The sequence below is a fragment of the Labrus mixtus genome, chromosome 20 (assembly GCF_963584025.1).
Source record: "Labrus mixtus chromosome 20, fLabMix1.1, whole genome shotgun sequence".
In the NCBI taxonomy this organism is placed as follows: domain Eukaryota; kingdom Metazoa; phylum Chordata; class Actinopteri; order Labriformes; family Labridae; genus Labrus; species Labrus mixtus.
In genome coordinates this window covers 12,171,872-12,188,521 of record NC_083631.1, presented here as the reverse complement: position 1 = coordinate 12,188,521, position 16,650 = coordinate 12,171,872, and the positions used below count along the sequence as shown (strand labels likewise).

The window sequence follows — 16,650 nt, the reverse complement described above, 5'->3', positions numbered from 1 at the left end:
CCCAAAAATCCTAAAGTTTGATTTGCTATTTGCTTGCGTTAAAACCAGCTATTAGGAATGTTTTTGGAAAGGCTGCTTTAAAAAGTAAAGTCGTTTTTTTCACATATTAATGTAGCAAATGTTCTTTTCTTTTTACTTGAATTTTAAATAAAAATGTTGCATATCTGTTTCATAAGACCAGTGCATGGGAAAGTAATGCACTCTGTCTCACTTGCAATGAACTAACTGACCATTTGTAGGAAAAAAACATTACAAGTTAGACTTTGCAGGAGTTTGCGTGTACTTCTTTATGTATTTAAAATGTTTACTTTAAAACATATAAATCTTCTTTTTCTGTCATTAAAAAACTATTCTAATGTTTCTGCTATCTTGTTTTATAAAGTAGAAATGATTGGTGAGGTTTGAAAGGGTGCACGTCACACTTCAGTCCACCACTATATAAGTCAGCGCCCCCGTTGAGCCACCCCAGTCAGAAAAGTCTGGACACTCCCCTGACCCTGACTACGCAGAGAGAGCTTGATCACAGAATTGAAACATGAAGCTGAGAGGAAGAGGTGGACTTCTTTTAAGTCAGGGGTTCATTGAGTAGGATTTGCTTAAGGCTTCTTGTAACAGAGGAAGTTTCGTTTCTCATGGCACGATCTAATGGAGTAGAATTCACTGCCTTCCTTTGGGAGTACGCCACAGGAGGCGTCAACGGGGCAACTTTGAAGATCGTTGTTGTTAACGTCTTCTCCACCCACCCACAGCCAATAACCAGCCAGGTAGCGAAGGCCTGTCCAAACCTACAAACAATTAACAGAAATATGTAAACACAGAGCAGTAGTTCCTCATATGCACAAAATATAAGTTATGAAACCTGCCCTACCTCATCAGTCGTAGCATTGTGTGACTTCTCTTGTGCAAACTTGTGGTCATCTGACGTGAGCAGGGTTGCCATGTCATACCTGTGGTTGTTGTAGGCAGAGGCTGGCTTACTTTGGTCTGCCGCCTCAAGAGCCCTGCAGTGCATCAATGCCTCCTCCCAGGTCTTCTCTTCCTTCACAAGAACCAGTTTTTCGTTTTGACACAAATAATAGTGAGAGCCAACACAGGAAGTTCTGCGCCATCCAAGCTTTCCATTCTTCTTATACGCACAGTTCCCCCCATTGTCTGGAAGATCTGCAACATATAACAGATTATTGACTGAATTCCAATTTCTATTTAATTTTCGAAGCAGTTGAAACTTTGATCACAATTTCCAGGGTTATTGTTGGTGTATTGTGTCTTTACAGAAATGTAAAGGCACTCTTTTATGTGAAATATCCGACTAACTACAATAGTTTAAGGTTTATTGACATCAATGCAGCAGGTGAGGTTACGCTAAGGTCAGCAAAGTAGAATCCTGGGAGAAAGAATATCACATGCAGTAAACACACAATGGCTGACAATCATCCACACATGAGCATTTCTCTGGGGAAAAGTCATCCATAAGACCTCTATGGCCGACGGTGGTTGGTTCAAGAGTGAGCAATTACTAATTACATTTATCCATCTATCTTAAGAAATTGCTCCTATTTTACTTTTTCATTTCAAGGCCAAACACACTGATCTATGTAATTATAAAAAATAATTTGCAGTAAGGTACTAAAACTGTATTTAGAGACATTCAAATTAAAGCCATCTTGCCCCAGCAGTGACATTAATGTTAACATTACAGAAGTCAGATTTCTGTACCCAAAGATGTATTAATGATCACAGAAGACCATTCATAATATATCTTTGGAAGAAAATCTGTTCTAAATTGATTCCTGAAGGTGTAAATAAACGAGTGGATATTACTCGTTTATTATATTAACACGGAATGAAAAGAATGACCATTGTAAGCCTCAAAGTCTTCATTTTCTTTATTATTCATGTTTTCTCACTTCTTACCGTCTTCCCAGATGAGGAAGTTGGCTACCTCGTCTCTCCTGGACCATTTCCACTCAGAGGTTGAGTTCTCTCGGTACAAACCAATCCAGCCATGAGCACTGTAATAGTTCTTATTGTCCTCTTCATCTCGGATGGTGATCATGTCAGTGAAACGATTCTTGCAGAAGGTCTGTACACTCGTCCAGGTACTTCTTCTCTTGTAGTTCTTATTTTTTCCATATGGACCTATATAGGGACTAGTTCTCAGTTGTAGCTCTGCCGGAGGAAGAGGGAGCAGCAGCAGGAGGATGAGAACGCACATATTTCTCATCATTCTTTCCAGCAAAGAGTTTCCAAATACCTGCAGTCAAATGCATGTTTTATTATTATCATCTATAGTTGTATTGTGAATCTTAAAAAAAATTAACGTATGAGCTGATTGGTAAAAATTTAAGTAAAGTAAAGATGAACTAGCAAGTAAGGTACATTTGGTAAGAAGAATGCATATTTCAGCAGAAGTTAGCAAATTTTACTTTATTAAATTTAAAACTAAATGAAAAATGAATAATTTTTACCTTTCAACTAAGTTTGTAACTGCTGAAACATCAACTTAAAAACACTGTTGAGGAAAATTAGATACATTTATTAGAGACAAAAGTTTCCCCCTATGGCAGAATAACTAACAATACATACATTTTTCTATTTGAAAACTTAAATTTGTGAGCTTTCTGTGGAAACTTTATACAGAGTTCGGACATGATTTATTTTTCGGACTTTATTATGCTCGTATCTTCACACTGCATGTAAATTTACCCCGAAATGAGTGTGATCTAGAAACGCAGTTAATCAGTGAGTACAGTATGTTATTCTTCTTTTCTCTAGACCCTCAATTAAACAACTTTTATACGCGAGGGGAGGAGTCAGCCGGCCGCCCCAGCGATATAAACAAACTGATGATATGACTCGGAAAACAGACATATCACAGACAGTGGGACTCAGGTGTTACACCCATTGTAGACAGTCATGACTCACAGAGTTATTTTCAGAGAATATACTTGATTTCTATTACATTTAAGTGTGAATATATAAAATATTGCATATAAAGCCTTTAAGTATCTCCAGTGGAAACCACATGAACCCAGCAGGAAATGTACCCCGAGCTCCTTCAGTCGTTCTGGAGGCCGCACTTACCTTGGATGAAAGTTTTGAATCTCTTGGATTTGAGGTACTGGTGTGTCTCAGTCAATCTGTGAACTGCTCATTTCATGAGGATGAGCAAAACTTCCCTGATATTCACTCTGTGTCTTGTAAATTTAGATTTACATGTAAATCCTGAAAGCAGCAATGCAAAGCAGAGCTTAGCATCTTGGTGTCAGGTCTTTCAAAGCAGATTTAGGACTCACACTATTGCTTCACTATTGTGATGGCTGATAGAAATGTATGGTGACCATTGAAGAAACAGAACTGCCAAAGAACAAAATGAAGAAATTTAGCTGAAAGTGAAAATTATATTTGTAACAAAAAATGTTAAATCAAGAACTTGTTTGAAAACAAATCACTTAAAAAATAAAAAAAGACATCACTAAAAAAATACATTACAGGAAAAGAACTGAATTTGTCACATCACTTGTGAGTATACTTTTGTTTATCCATACAGGTTACAGGTGCCTTCAAATGACTTAACACATATAATGAGACACTGTAGTTAAACAGGTGACATACTGGTGCCTTGACATTATTGGTTTGTTTTTTTTGATAGTCTGTTTTATATATGTCCTTGTACAAATGGTTTTTCCTTGTTATTTGAGACATTGGTGCTTCACATTTCGGAAAATAAGGTATAAGAAAAACAACTTCCCTGATATGCAAACCACACTCTGTGTTTTGTAAATTTAGATTTACCTGTAAATCCTGAAAGCAGCAATGCAAAGCAAAGCTTAGCATCTTGGTGTCAGGTCTTTCAAAGCAGATTTAGGACTCACACTATTGCTCAGTGATGGCTGATAGAAATGTATGGTGACCATTGAAGAAACAGATCTGCCAAAGAACAAAATGAAGAAATTTTGCTGAAAGTGAAAATTATATTTGTAACAAAAAATGTTAAATCAAGAACTTATTAAAAATACATTACAGGAAAAGAACTGAATTTGTCACATCACTTGTGAGTATACTTGTGTTTATCCATACAGGTTACAGGTGCCTTCAAATGACTTAACACATATAATGAGACACTGTAGTTAAACAGGTATTTATGGTGGCTGGAGGAGTAAACCGCTCAACAACTGCTGAAACAATGAACATTTAGAAAAACACACAGCATATTCAGAAACGCTGCACATTCAGAGGCATGTGCAAACTCCCGAAACAACGGCTACAACACGCTGCAAATACACAAATGCACTGCAAAAAGGCAAAACAACAGCATTAACATCAAACGCACTGCAAGTACAAAACAGAACAAGTCTAAAACACACACACATTCAGAAAACTACTGCAAATACCGAAATGCTGCAAGTTCAGCCTTTAACGGAAGTGCTCAAGGCCTGTAGGCGCGCTCTGTGGAACTGTTTATTTACGGGAGAGAGTAAGCGCGATAGCTAGGTAAGGAAAGTATTGTGTTTAGATAGGGAAGTTGTATCGTTGAATCACAGAATAACATCAATATTACAGAAACACGGAGATTAAACCAAGTTCAGCCGGGATTTTGACATTAGGTACGAGTCAGCCGAGTGCAGCCCTGGGATGCCTGGAGCTAGTGCTAGGTGTGAGGCTTATGAGCTCCAGCCCCAAACACATCCCTCTGCACCAGCTTTCACAGCCTGACAAATTCACATGGTGGTGCATTCACCATCACCGCTGAGTAGAGAACACGCTGTTCATCTCTTTGCTACAGTTTAACATAACTCCCTGTCATCAAACAAACTTTATCCACCGAGAACACCCTGCCTCGAGCCTGAGATGGCCTGTCCCCTCCCGCTTTGACAATGACAGGGGGCCACGTCCCTTGAATTTCCGCGTACCACTTCTCCCTGATGTTGAAGAGATAATCCAAAAACAACTCCAGGCACCGTCAGCAGGGGCTCTGTGGTCTGTGTTGTGTAGACGGCTTGCATCTGTCCATACTCCAGAGAAAATAGGCTGTGGGGCTTTGCCCCCAGTGGACCAGGCTCTCTCAGTGATGGTGGCCCCTTCAAAATCAGTTCTTGGGAAGGCTATTTGCTTCATTAAAAACTGCAGGACGACCGACACCATTGTTTCAAGAATACAATATGCAATGTGAGTCCAAACATGGTTGAATAATACAGGAGCCATATTGGCGGACTCCCAGCGCCAACCGACCCAGCAGCTGATTGAAGGACTTGAGGCAGAGTTGGTGGCAGAGCTACAACGGGTCTCCTGCCTCCTCCCAAAACTGATGAGGGAGCAGGCAGTGGCAGCAGGCAACGGTAGAGCGGAACTCTAGGGAGTTAGACGCCATGTTTGGCTGAAGCAGTCAACATAGAAACAGGAAGAGAGGTACACGTGAGGTGTCAGGGGCCCTGATGCATGGCTGTGCACGTCGCAGGGCCCAGCGAGGCCATCCTGGGCAGACTCAAGATTTAATCTGAGGACCCAGCTAGAGGCATCACGGCGGGGCAGGCGAGGCAGAGGTGACCGGGGTCAGCCCCAGGCCTTTTCCCTCGTTAGGCCTCCTACCAGCCTTGCTACAGAGAGTCAGAGTGGACAAGGTAAGGATGGTTCTGGTAGCCCCTTACTGGCGCCATATGGTGTGGTTCGCAGTGATAGCAACCCTGCTAGGCCATTGGAACTCCTGATTCGCCAGGATCTCCTGAGCCAGGCACAGGGGACCCTGTTCCACCCCTTCTCACAACGGCTGAAACTCTGGGCTTGGCCCCTGAAAGGGCCAACCTCTTGAATATGGGGCTCCCTATAGACGTTGGTGCAGACTATGCAGAGCGCCAGAGCCCCATCAACAAGAGCTGCAAAGGCGTACTGGTTGGAACTTTTTGCGTCATGGTGCAGGTCTAAACATATACAGTAGATGCAATGCAATGTCTCAAGTGGCTATCTCTCAAGGTTGCATTCTGCATAGTGATTACATCAGCCAGGAGAGTGGAAGAGCTTCAGGCTCTGTCTGCTCATTTTTGGAAATTGAAAGGAAACTGATGAAAATATTGTGTTGAACATGTGTAATATTAATATTGAAAGAGTTTTTGAGACACAGTTCCTTGGTGTTGTCATTGATCATAAATTAACATGACATATCAATAGCAATCATGTATAAATCGAGAGATATTTTTCATTTTAAGGCCTTACATATAATCTATTGCTCATTTCTACTGCCATACATATCTTACTGTGTGGAAATGTGAGGTCCTCCTTTAAAACAACTATAAATTCAGTAGTCGTTCTGCAAAAACAAGCGACACTTATTATTAATAAGACAGATTATTATACTCACACAAATCCACTTTTTCTAAATTCAAAATTTATGAAATTCAATGATTTTTTTAGATTACAAATTAATACAAATAATGTTTCGAGCAAAGTCAAAGTCACACCCAAACTCTACACAAAGGGTCTTTACGATTTGAGAGAGCAAATATGACTTAAGAGGTGTTTGTAAGATTATTAAACAAAATGCAAAAAAAGGTATTAAAAGGGGATGTGTTTCAGTTGTTGGGGTTAAATTATGGAATGATGCTGATATAAATGTAAAAGCCTGTTATTCACTTATCACTTTCTTTTTTTTCTTTTTTTTCTTAGGTGCAATAGCGTGACAAACTGGTGACATATACATAACAAATGAGGCACAAAAAAACAAACAGACAAGGTCAGGACAACAGCCACAAAATACAGTAAAAAAATAAAGACAGCAAAATGCTAAGACATCAACAGAAACACATCTGACTACAACCAGCAAAGACATTACAAAACTATACGTAATACCTAAGAAAGGAAGTGAAAGAAGCGATAGAGAGAAAGAGAGAAGGGGAGGGAGAGAAGGTGCTTTTTAAGGGGGACTTGAGAGGTAGAAGAGAGTTGAGCAGTGTATATGGTATGTGTTGAATATGTTGATGTTGAATAATGTTGTGGTGTGAGAGGTGTGTAATGATTATGTTTTAGGGGTAATTGACTACAGCCGGGGTTTTTGGGTTGGTTTGAGCGTTTGATTTGATTTGAGGGTAGGATGGAGGGAGAGGCGAAGCTATTGTTTTTCTTTTCTTTGGCCGGGTCCTGCAGCAGCAGCCCCCAGACCCTCAGGAGGGGACTTGTCACTTGCAGGACCCAACCTGTTCAGGGAGCACACATGAGAGGGAGGGGCCACCAGACCCAGCGGAGGGAAGCCCGCCCCCTCAAATGCAGTAGCCTGTTTTATTTAGGGACTCAGCCTGTTCAAGGAGCACATACCTGAGAGGGCACGTTTCACTTTCAAAAAAATGCTTCCCAAAGCTATTTTTGATCATTGTATATGGGAATGATTTTTTTTTTCCTTCCGAGAGCTGGTAGCTTCATTTGATAAGAATGTAGGATAGGCGCTTATAAGCAGTTTGTTTCTGCCTATGCCTTTTCAGCCACTACATAATACATGACTTTTGACTTTGTTTGAACTGTCTGTATTGTTTGAAATGATTGTATATCTAAAATGGATAAATACAATACTATACAAAGAAAATACATTTAGGAAGTAGAGCTGTTTTACACAAACATACATATATTCACACACTTTTTATACAATATATATATATATATATATATATTGCTCACACAACAAAAGCAAATAGCTTCTAGCTGTTTTAGCCATGGTTACAATGATATGGTTTTTTTTCTTTGTCATCAAAAACTCCTTTAATGTAACTGCAGATTGTGTCTGGCGCCCCCTAGGGACAAAGCAGTAGTATTGCTCTGCTCATCAGTTACTTTACATGCAAAGATGTTTTCTGAAATTTTTTTTTTTTTTTTTTCCAAATGTATCACCAGGTGTGAATATTTGATGTAGAAAATGAAAACAAATGTTTCTTCAGCTTTCGTCAAATCATCTCTTCTGTCTCCTACCCCACAGCAGTGGTTACAGGCATTAAACATGGCAATGTAGATATAGTCATTTTTGCTGCTCATTATCTTTTTTTTTTTTGCTTTTGTAAGTCATATAGAGATGTAAATATGAACTTCAGTCTAGACTAGAAAAATGATCCTCACTGGAGCTGTAAATTCAACAAGATGTAGGTAGGTAGGTATTAATCATTTGCAGGGAATTACATTGTCACAGCAGCAACTGAAATCACAGTCCAAGACACCACACAAAAAAAATACAGATATCATTTACATACATAAAACACACTAAGATCAGTTTTTTTTTAAAACTAGACTAAAACTTCAGAGTTATAAATAAAATATATCCTAGAAATGTAATTAACCTTAAATGTGCAAAAATATGTGTGTAAAGTGTATTTATAAATAAATAAATATAAATAAATATGAATAAATATGAATAAATGTATTCATTGTGCGTTATTCTCCATTAAACTGTCTGATGGCAGTTAAGGGAAAGGACTTTCTGTGACGTTCAGTTCTGTACCTCAGGGTGATGTGACTTAAGAAGTAAGATGGTCTCATATTCCCAAATTGTCGCTCCCTTGTCCTAATTTATTTTAGTTGGCAGGAAAGCAATAGCAATGAGATAGCACTGATTATATTAACACATTTCAATGATTTAAAAGTATTTTTAACATGTAAAAAGTTACAACTCAGCTTTGTTCAGTCCACAGCAGCTGGAACAACAGCCAATAGAGGCTCAACAGATTATCTCCCACAAATTTCAGCCAACAGAGTACTGGTTCAAGGTCCAATTATTATATTAGTATTAGTGGAATTTTTCTTTTTTATCATGATACATGTTGAGGTTCAACAGATCTGCAGTAGGACCATGGACTGTAAATATTAATGAACAAAGCCTGAGTGATGTCACATCTGTTACTGCAGGGGGCTTTGGAGCCCCAACAACAACAGTAGCCATGCTGGAAATGCTGTCTCTTCCTAACTTTGAGTCAACCTAACGACAGACTAAGAGCTGGAGCTGAGGCGGATTTTAAGCCTCTTAACAAATCGTTACATTGCGTCTGCCTGTCAATCAGGTCAGCTACGTGCCTTATTGTAATTAACGGCTTCATTTTTCAACACCGAAGATGGTGCTTGAGAAGGACACTGTTGATTTGACTGACAATTCTGATTAGAGAGCTCTAAGTTGGATGTGAAGGAAAGTTAACAGAAAATATAAAACATTGTTGAATATGAAATATTTAACTTAAGACAACTATGGTTGTATATATATTTTTCAGCTATTAAAAGTTTTAATTTAGTATTTTACTTCATCAATTTCATTGTATTTTCAGGTGATACAACAATAAAAAAGGGCAATCCCCCTGACCAGGGAGATGGCCAGAGGGGGGCCACCCCAAAAATCCTAAAGTTTGATTTGCTATTTGCTTGTGTTAAAACCAGCTATTAGGAATGTTTTTGGAAAGGCTGCTTTAAAAAGTAAAGTTGTTTTCTTCACATATTAATGTAGCAAATGTTCTTTTCTTTTTACTTGAATTTTAAATAAAAATGTTGCATATCTGTTTCATAAGAGCAGTGCATGGGAAAGTAATGCACTCTGTCTCACTTGCAATGAACTAACTGACCATTTGTAGGAAAAAAACATTACAAGTTAGACTTTACAGGAGTTTGCATGTATTTCTTTATTTCTTTAATTTTTTTTTACTTTAAAACATATAAATCTTCTTTTTCTGTCATTAAAAAACTATTCTAATGTTTAATGTCTGATGGACTTTGAATTTTTGCACACAGATGTGCCTAAACATGCACAGGACACTTGGAAAACACACTAAAGGGCATATAAAACCAGAAAAAGCATAATACCTTTAAATCATAGTGGCTAAGTGATTAAACCAGACAAGTCTTCATCATGGTCAAATGAGTGACACCAGCAGACAAGTGAATACTCTGCTCTTTATTTACACGTTAACATTTCTTCAACGTTCTTCCTCATAACCCATTATGCTCAGATCAACACTAAATACATATGCACATTATGAATTACTATAACTGCACAGAGAGAATAAAAGAATAGAAGTTACAGAGAGAAAGCATTCTCTCAGTTACTTGTATCTGCATGCCCTAAAATGAGTAGAGTGCACATCCATGCAGAACACAAACATCAAAAGTCTCTGCTGTTAAGGCGGACTGAGCACTGACCCAGCTGATGTTGTCGTATTCAGAAACAGATGTTTAATGGAGGCAAGGCTGTGCGGGTACTTTTACCCTACATAATCATCGCATATTGATTACAGTTTTGAAATTGTGTGTCGCAGATTGTCTATGAAAACCTTAAATATTTCAGATTCAGCGCAGATTTTATATCTTGGGAATGTGTCAGTTGCTTTTCTTTCCTTTGGATGTGTGCTTGTTGGTTTTTGCTCCAACGTGATATATGAGGCAAGACTGCACAATAACTGCAGTGCAGAAATAAAGCGAAGAGGTGAACAATTTCAACACAACATTTAATATACTTCCACACAGAGAGGAAACTATAGAAACAGTCTCTAATGTTTTGAAATGTCCTAAATGTCTTTGAGTGACTACTAGTACACCAGTGTCTGAATGAAGAGCAGCTCATCAGTCACTTGTAACTCCATACAGTATATAGCTGTCACTCAATAGCACCCGCCCCACCCAATTAGTCCAGGACAGTTCACAGACGGCGACATCAGGAGTTGGCACCAGTCCGTGGCCCTCTGATGATGTGGATCTTGGCTTCATCATCCAGCTCGTCCATGATCCTCTCCTGTTTGACGGACAGGATAGTGTAGCTAACTGGACCGCAGCAGGTTAAGGAAAAAACTGGTATATAAATGTAAGCCTACATTTGAATGTATCATTGTGTTTCTTTAAAGCCCTATAGGACTGGCTAATGGTTGAAATGTGTGACATGTTTCCTTGACCGTTTTGATTCGACTGAACATTTGTGGCCCTGCTGTTGGACATAAGCATTGACTGTAATCCAAATTAAATGCTCTAGTTCCTTCAGTTTGTGTAATCTTGGCTGGGAAAAAAAAAGTGTACATCTCCTTGAACACAATAACGCACCTTGTAATTAAGATGAATTTATATTTTTGACAAATTTCCAAGGTAATCTTTCTCTTTAATCTCCATACTTACTCTTCAGTGAATGACTCCCTGCTCTAATAGTTACATTGTACGGCAGACAAGATACCTTGCTTAAAGTAAGATAGGCTACACCATTTCTTACGTGCGCCCCAAGATTATCTTAACACAGGCTTCTTGTGCTAGCCCAGTCACTGTTTAGAAATGTATGGGCATTCAACATTGCCATAATATCTCTTCCATTTTTCAGTATGAAATACTGAGGCACTTTCAACTCTCTTGACAACATGCATTAAATATTAAATTATTATTCTTTTTTCATTCTACATTAAATAGGCTACCAGGTTTTTGTTCCCAGTGTGGGGCACCTGAGGTAGTCTACGCTAGGTATTATTTATTATTATTATTAACCTTTATTTAACCAGATAAGAACCCAGTGAGATCAGGATCTCTTTCACATGGGTGACCTGGCCAAGAGGTCAGCAGCACATGTCAAAAGAACAGTTACAATTCAGTGACAGTACAGATTAACAACATAGTGTTTTCAATTAAAAAAAAAAGTGTGGGAGCTGTGACACAAAAATAAAACAACAATTTAAGATTTTAAAAACACAGGCACTGTTCAATGGTCTCACGCTGTCTGTCCCTCAAGATAGAACGGAAAGCTTTAAGCGGTAACAAATTGCTTTAACCTAATGCTAATGCGTGTGTTTATTTTCTCATTTGAGCACTTGAATGAAGGTCACCGTTCATATGCCATGCGTAAAAGCGCATGATAACTGGCGAAGGATACACATGCCGACCACAAACGCCCCGATGGCCAAGCCGGTCAGCAGGTTTCGGCCCCGGACCCGCGCTGCGTTTTGCTTCCAGTAGTCGAGCTCCTGCCGGCGGCGGAGGAGTTGTTTCTCTGCCGCTGTTAGTGAAGCTTTCACGGATCTTTCTGCTCCTTCCTCTGCCATGACTTGTTTGGTAAACCAGCTGCCAGAAGTGACGTCTTATCTAAACTGGAAATATTCTTCTACTCCGATAAAAACAAAAAAATCACAGCGCCATCTATTGTTTCGGAGTGTGTAGAATGCCTTTCTTAAATCATTGTATCGAGCGCTAGTTTTAAATTAAAACAAGGTAGGTCTAAAAAAAATCTGTGAATGTCTCACCTAAATTTTGGTCCACTTTTCATTTCATTGACACAACACACATCACATTCATTATGACATTTTTATCAACAAACTCTACACTTCCATTAGAAAATCTAAAAGCATTAATCCCTTAGCCTATTGTGTCATGCAACCTTTGGCTCATCTGTGCAATCTTTAGAATAGGCTGCTGGCGATGGGGAATCTGGAACTGTTTGTCTTCTCTCGCTCTTGTCGCCTTAACCCCTTCAAGGAATTCTTGATGTCATGGGGTTGGAAGATGAAATTCAACCTGCACCTTCAGGTAACACTACATGATTGATGTCTTCTCTTATTACTGTTTTCTTAGTTTGTGTTATGTGACTCACCTTTCCCATTGTGGCTGGGGCTTAACTCCCTGCCCTTGTGCGTTTTCCTATGTGTGTTTGTAGCTTTTCGTGACTTATTCTTATAACTTGATCTTTCTTTGGTCTTAAAAAACTGTGTGGGTATAATAGGTGCAATTCTACATCTTGCCTCCTGCCAGGTTTTCTGGAGACAGACGTGACCACATTTGTACCAGAAGGTGGAGCTGTAGGAGAACAAGGGTTTAGACATTACACTCTGTGACGACTTATTTCTTGGTTGCTGACAGTTTGACTCTGCTGCATTGACAACCATTATTTCAAAATTACCCTAACCCTAAATCTAGAGTTCAGTTGCTCCACAGGTAAGTGGCACTTTCTACTGTTGTGAATTTATATTAGCATTTAAAAGTATAGAACCTGAAAAAAAGACAATCCCACTTTTTCAGATGTACCGTATTTAATGAAGAAAAAAACAGTCTTTTATTTGGATGTTTTGAAAGTCTTTCCCCTACTCCTGGAGGGGGGCATTTAAAAAAACTGTTCCTTCAATATAAAATGAAAAAACTACAGCCGTAAATCTAATGAAACCCTAGAAAAACATAAAAACAACAAACATAAATTAAAGGTTGGTAAGTCAAATCGAAAGCTTTGAGCAGCTCAACAACTGTGTTGTGGATTGATATTGAAGTACCAAACTACAAATTGACCACACCTGTTATCAATCGATCAATTAAAAAAATATATATATATTAAATATATTTATTGAATGAGGACATTTCAACAGTATAATCCTGTTATGTTGAAATACAGGACATTGTGGTAGAACAGTGGAGTTGGATTTATCAGATTGTCACCCATCTCCATCCTGACAATTACCGTAATAGGTGAGTACCTTACTGCTTTGCTCGGTAGAATAGGCAAAAACCATCACTTACTATTTTAAAGTCATTTGTAAGATTAACGTTAGCTAGAGTTTGAGATGAAACACCAACACCGCAGGCGGGCTCACACACGCAGTAGAGTGAATTAAATGTTAAATGTTGTATTCATCAATATCAATATTGCCAATGACCTTGAGCCCAGCAAGGATGTGTGTGTCTGTGAAAAATTAATATTTATATTTATTTATTAATATACTTTCATAATCTTGGTTGATTAACAGTTGATTGAATGCCTTCATAAAATACAATAATGTAGTAAACATATGGACATTCAGTGTTTCCCCTAGGTTTACAGCGTTGGGGGGGTGGGGGGACACGGCGACATGCCGACACGCCGACACAAACACTTCATGTGTTACTTTTAATGACAGATGTCCTTTTCTATTGGAAAGGTATCCTTAAATGACTTCTTTCCTTGATTACGGACTCTATCCACTATCCTATCCCTACAATAAAGGCACAAAAAGCCCAAAAACAAATCTTTAAAAAAAAGAGGGGGGGGCACCCCCCTAATATAATGGTAGGTGAAACACTGGACATTGGTCCATAGTTATCTAAGATAGGTTTATGGTTTACTGTTAAATGGGATAATTTTACCTCTTGACCTTAAACCATTTCAACTTTGTCTATAATAGAAAAAAGAATTGTATTGTATTGTTAACACTTAAGGCTTTGTCAATTCAATTCAAATTCAATTCACTTAGCAGACGCTTTTTAAAAAAAAAAATTTAAGCGACGTACAACAAAGAGCAAGTACAACACTAATCCATTCATACACTGCCACGGAAGCAGCGGGAGCAATGTGGGGTTAAGTGTCTTGCCCAAGGACACATCGGACATGTTGCTCAGCGAACCCTCGACCTTCCGGTTGAAAGAGCCACAGCCTCCCCCTGTCACACCACATACAGCAAAACATTCCAAGGCGTCTTGGTGATCTGTTGTAGCTTGTGGCCTGCAACTACTGTATTTTGTTCACTTAAGTAAATTTTGATATCTTTTTTTTGCATTCAGTCTTGGGGCTAAAAGTTATCATTCATATTTAATACATGACTGGGTTAACTACTTGATTCTGAATGGCCAATCATGCATATCAACAGTCTACTATCCCTCCAAATAGTTGTAAAGAAGAACACACTGTTTCTATGAAGTGCTGATGGGTGCGAGGGATCCATGGCTCATATCTCAGAATCCACACACTAACATATTAGCATGTACATACAAAAACGTATTACAGCGATTACTTTTATTTGTTTGCTCCTTCTTAGCGTGCAAAGAGCTCACACTTTGGGGCAGCTTAGCATAACCATTATACACCAAGGCATTTGTTGGATACACAAAATTGCATAACATGACTTTGTATGTACAACATACTCAATGGAACAATATAATTTGTTAATTAAGACACAGCCTAGCACTAAATTAAATCATATAAACCTGCAAAAAGAAGTCAGGTAAACACACAGAACACCGTTCTGCTCACTGTGGCAAAATGAGAAAGAAGATGACTACAGGTGTGAAAAGTCAAATCCACAGAGAAATCTATAAATCTGATGATGGCGCATTCAGAGAAACAAGTAACAGAATGTGACGTGAGATAAAGCATGGAGATGGCTAAATGCAAAAGTAAATGTCAGCAGAAACTTACAACACCAAAAACATACAGGTGTTGCATTAATTCATGCCGACATGTTGACCTTGTCTCACTTTATCAACAAACTGCCCTTTTTAAGAAAGCTTTAGTGAAAACTGCTCTCGATATAAACCTGCCTCGGACTATGGATTAAATGTAGCTTTTGTGCTAATTCTGGCATGTTTACATGAATGCTATTTGTTGATATGTTGATTAATGTGCACTGTCCTAATATATATGTCACCCCTTGCTCAGGGGGATTATAAAATGAAGACAAAAAGGACCATTCATGTATGTGCAGTAAAACATAACAAATTAACACAATTTAAAAAATGTAAACAAAGTTGACAGAGGTAATAAGTAATAATATACATCACTTAGTCCTTTAAAGGCTGTGTGTGCGAGATTTTACACATAAATGTAGCAGAAATCAAGTATAGCCTCTGTAAATATCTCTGTGAGTCATGACTGTCTACAATGAGAGTGACACCCGAGTCCCACTGTCTGTGATGTTTCACAAGCCATACCTACATCGTGTTCACATGGACGGGACGGCCGGCCGGCTCATCCCCTTGCTTATAAAAGTAGTTCAATTGAGGCACTAGAAAAAAGAAGAATAACATACTGTACTCTGTGCTTATTTGAATGTCATTTTTAGATCACGGTCATTTCAGTGTGAAGCTACGTGCAAAATAAAGAGCGCTATGCATAACAATGCAGCGCGAGTTGTTTTGGTTTCGTGTTGGTGCTCAAGGGCGACATCTACTGGATCAAAAAGTTGCATATTCTTCCTTTAAGGGTATATCATTTTTAAATCTCTAAAAAGAGATAAAAAATAATGATTTCATTGGCTTTGAAAAATCTTAAATCTAAAAAGCAGTTGGTCCATTCTATCTATCCATAGCGCACACACTTTAGATGGTTTTTGAAGAAGTGACGCCGCAGTTTAAACTCTTTCTCACTGTCTTCTGGATTTCTGAAGCTGTCGTAGCGGGCTGTGGCCATGTTGCTGGTACGAGGCTGATGGCCGATGGACACATGGCTACAGCTGGCAACCATCAGAGATCCCATCCCATCCATAAAGAACTCTAGAGTCAGACAGAGATTTAAAAAAAACACCTTGGCCAACACATTCTGTATAGTTGTAAACAAGCTGCCATGAGGGATTCACACTCTGTCGAGTTTTCAACCTACCCGAGTGTGCTACTCTCTGGAGCTTAGGGTCAAATCCCACCTTCTGTACAGCATCTGTACGAGCAAGGAAGAAGTTGACCACCCCACTGGCTAGAGAGCAATGTGGGTGACCAGGGAGTTGGTGGAAAGTCTCTTCAGACTTTCTGTTCAGGCAGCCACCCTCCATTTCGTCTCCTTCCTGATAGTCTAATGAGAAATAAAACTGGTTGCCTTCTACTGATCCGCCAAGCTGATAAGAAAAAAGACATGATAAGTGGTCAGAAACTGGTCTGTCATGCGTCTGCACCCCGCCTGTTGTTTAATTTCAATGTTTATAAGCTGGCGTCTCTGAAGCCGAG

General features: G+C 38.9%; 3 protein-coding genes and 1 long non-coding RNA gene across 4 annotated transcripts in view; 1 reads left to right on the top strand and 3 right to left on the bottom strand.

Moving 5' to 3' along the window:
- Positions 1-303: 303 nt before the first annotated feature.
- On the bottom strand, positions 304-3,161 carry LOC132954263 (lymphocyte antigen 75-like). The gene is made up of 4 exons (XM_061026792.1): positions 3,085-3,161; positions 1,915-2,254; positions 869-1,161; positions 304-785 (listed from the first exon to the last, which is right to left on the bottom strand). The coding sequence occupies exons 2-4, from the start codon at positions 2,225-2,227 to the stop codon at positions 597-599; spliced, it is 795 nt and encodes a 264-aa protein (XP_060882775.1). The 5' UTR covers positions 2,228-2,254; positions 3,085-3,161; the 3' UTR covers positions 304-596.
- Positions 3,162-6,859: 3,698 nt separating this feature from the next.
- LOC132954755 (uncharacterized) overlaps positions 6,860-16,650 on the top strand; it is a 20,156-nt gene continuing 10,365 nt past the window's right edge. Inside the window, exon 1 of the long non-coding RNA XR_009665846.1 lies at positions 6,860-6,998. This is a non-coding gene — a long non-coding RNA (uncharacterized LOC132954755). The remainder of the gene's footprint in view (positions 6,999-16,650) is intronic.
- LOC132954309 (cytochrome c oxidase assembly factor 3 homolog, mitochondrial) lies at positions 10,432-12,061 on the bottom strand. The gene is made up of 2 exons (XM_061026843.1): positions 11,855-12,061; positions 10,432-10,770 (listed from the first exon to the last, which is right to left on the bottom strand). Exons 1-2 carry the CDS (start codon positions 12,021-12,023, stop codon positions 10,664-10,666), a joined length of 276 nt encoding a protein of 91 aa, XP_060882826.1. The 5' UTR covers positions 12,024-12,061; the 3' UTR covers positions 10,432-10,663.
- Positions 15,851-16,650, bottom strand: part of LOC132954754 (beta-1,4 N-acetylgalactosaminyltransferase 2-like) — a 21,295-nt gene continuing 20,495 nt past the window's right edge. The window contains exons 8-9 of the mRNA XM_061027419.1: positions 16,313-16,541; positions 15,851-16,206 (exon numbers count right to left, since the gene is read on the bottom strand). Coding sequence (XP_060883402.1) covers positions 16,013-16,206; positions 16,313-16,541 — 423 coding nt within the window. The 3' untranslated portion in view covers positions 15,851-16,012. The remainder of the gene's footprint in view (positions 16,207-16,312; positions 16,542-16,650) is intronic.

Excerpts from the sequence above, each read along its gene's own strand:
- LOC132954263 (XM_061026792.1), bottom strand. The coding sequence starts at position 2,227 with ATGATGAGAAATATGTGCGTTCTCATCCTCCTGCTGCTGCTCCCTCTT. Across the intron at positions 1,162-1,914 it reads CTTCCTCATCTGGGAAGACG|ATCTTCCAGACAATGGGGGG; the intron begins GTAAGAAGTGAG and ends TATATGTTGCAG. Across the intron at positions 786-868 it reads ACAATGCTACGACTGATGAG|GTTTGGACAGGCCTTCGCTA; the intron begins GTAGGGCAGGTT and ends AATTGTTTGTAG.
- LOC132954309 (XM_061026843.1), bottom strand. The coding sequence starts at position 12,023 with ATGGCAGAGGAAGGAGCAGAAAGATCCGTGAAAGCTTCACTAACAGCG. Across the intron at positions 10,771-11,854 it reads GGCGTTTGTGGTCGGCATGT|TTAGCTACACTATCCTGTCC; the intron begins GTATCCTTCGCC and ends GCTGCGGTCCAG.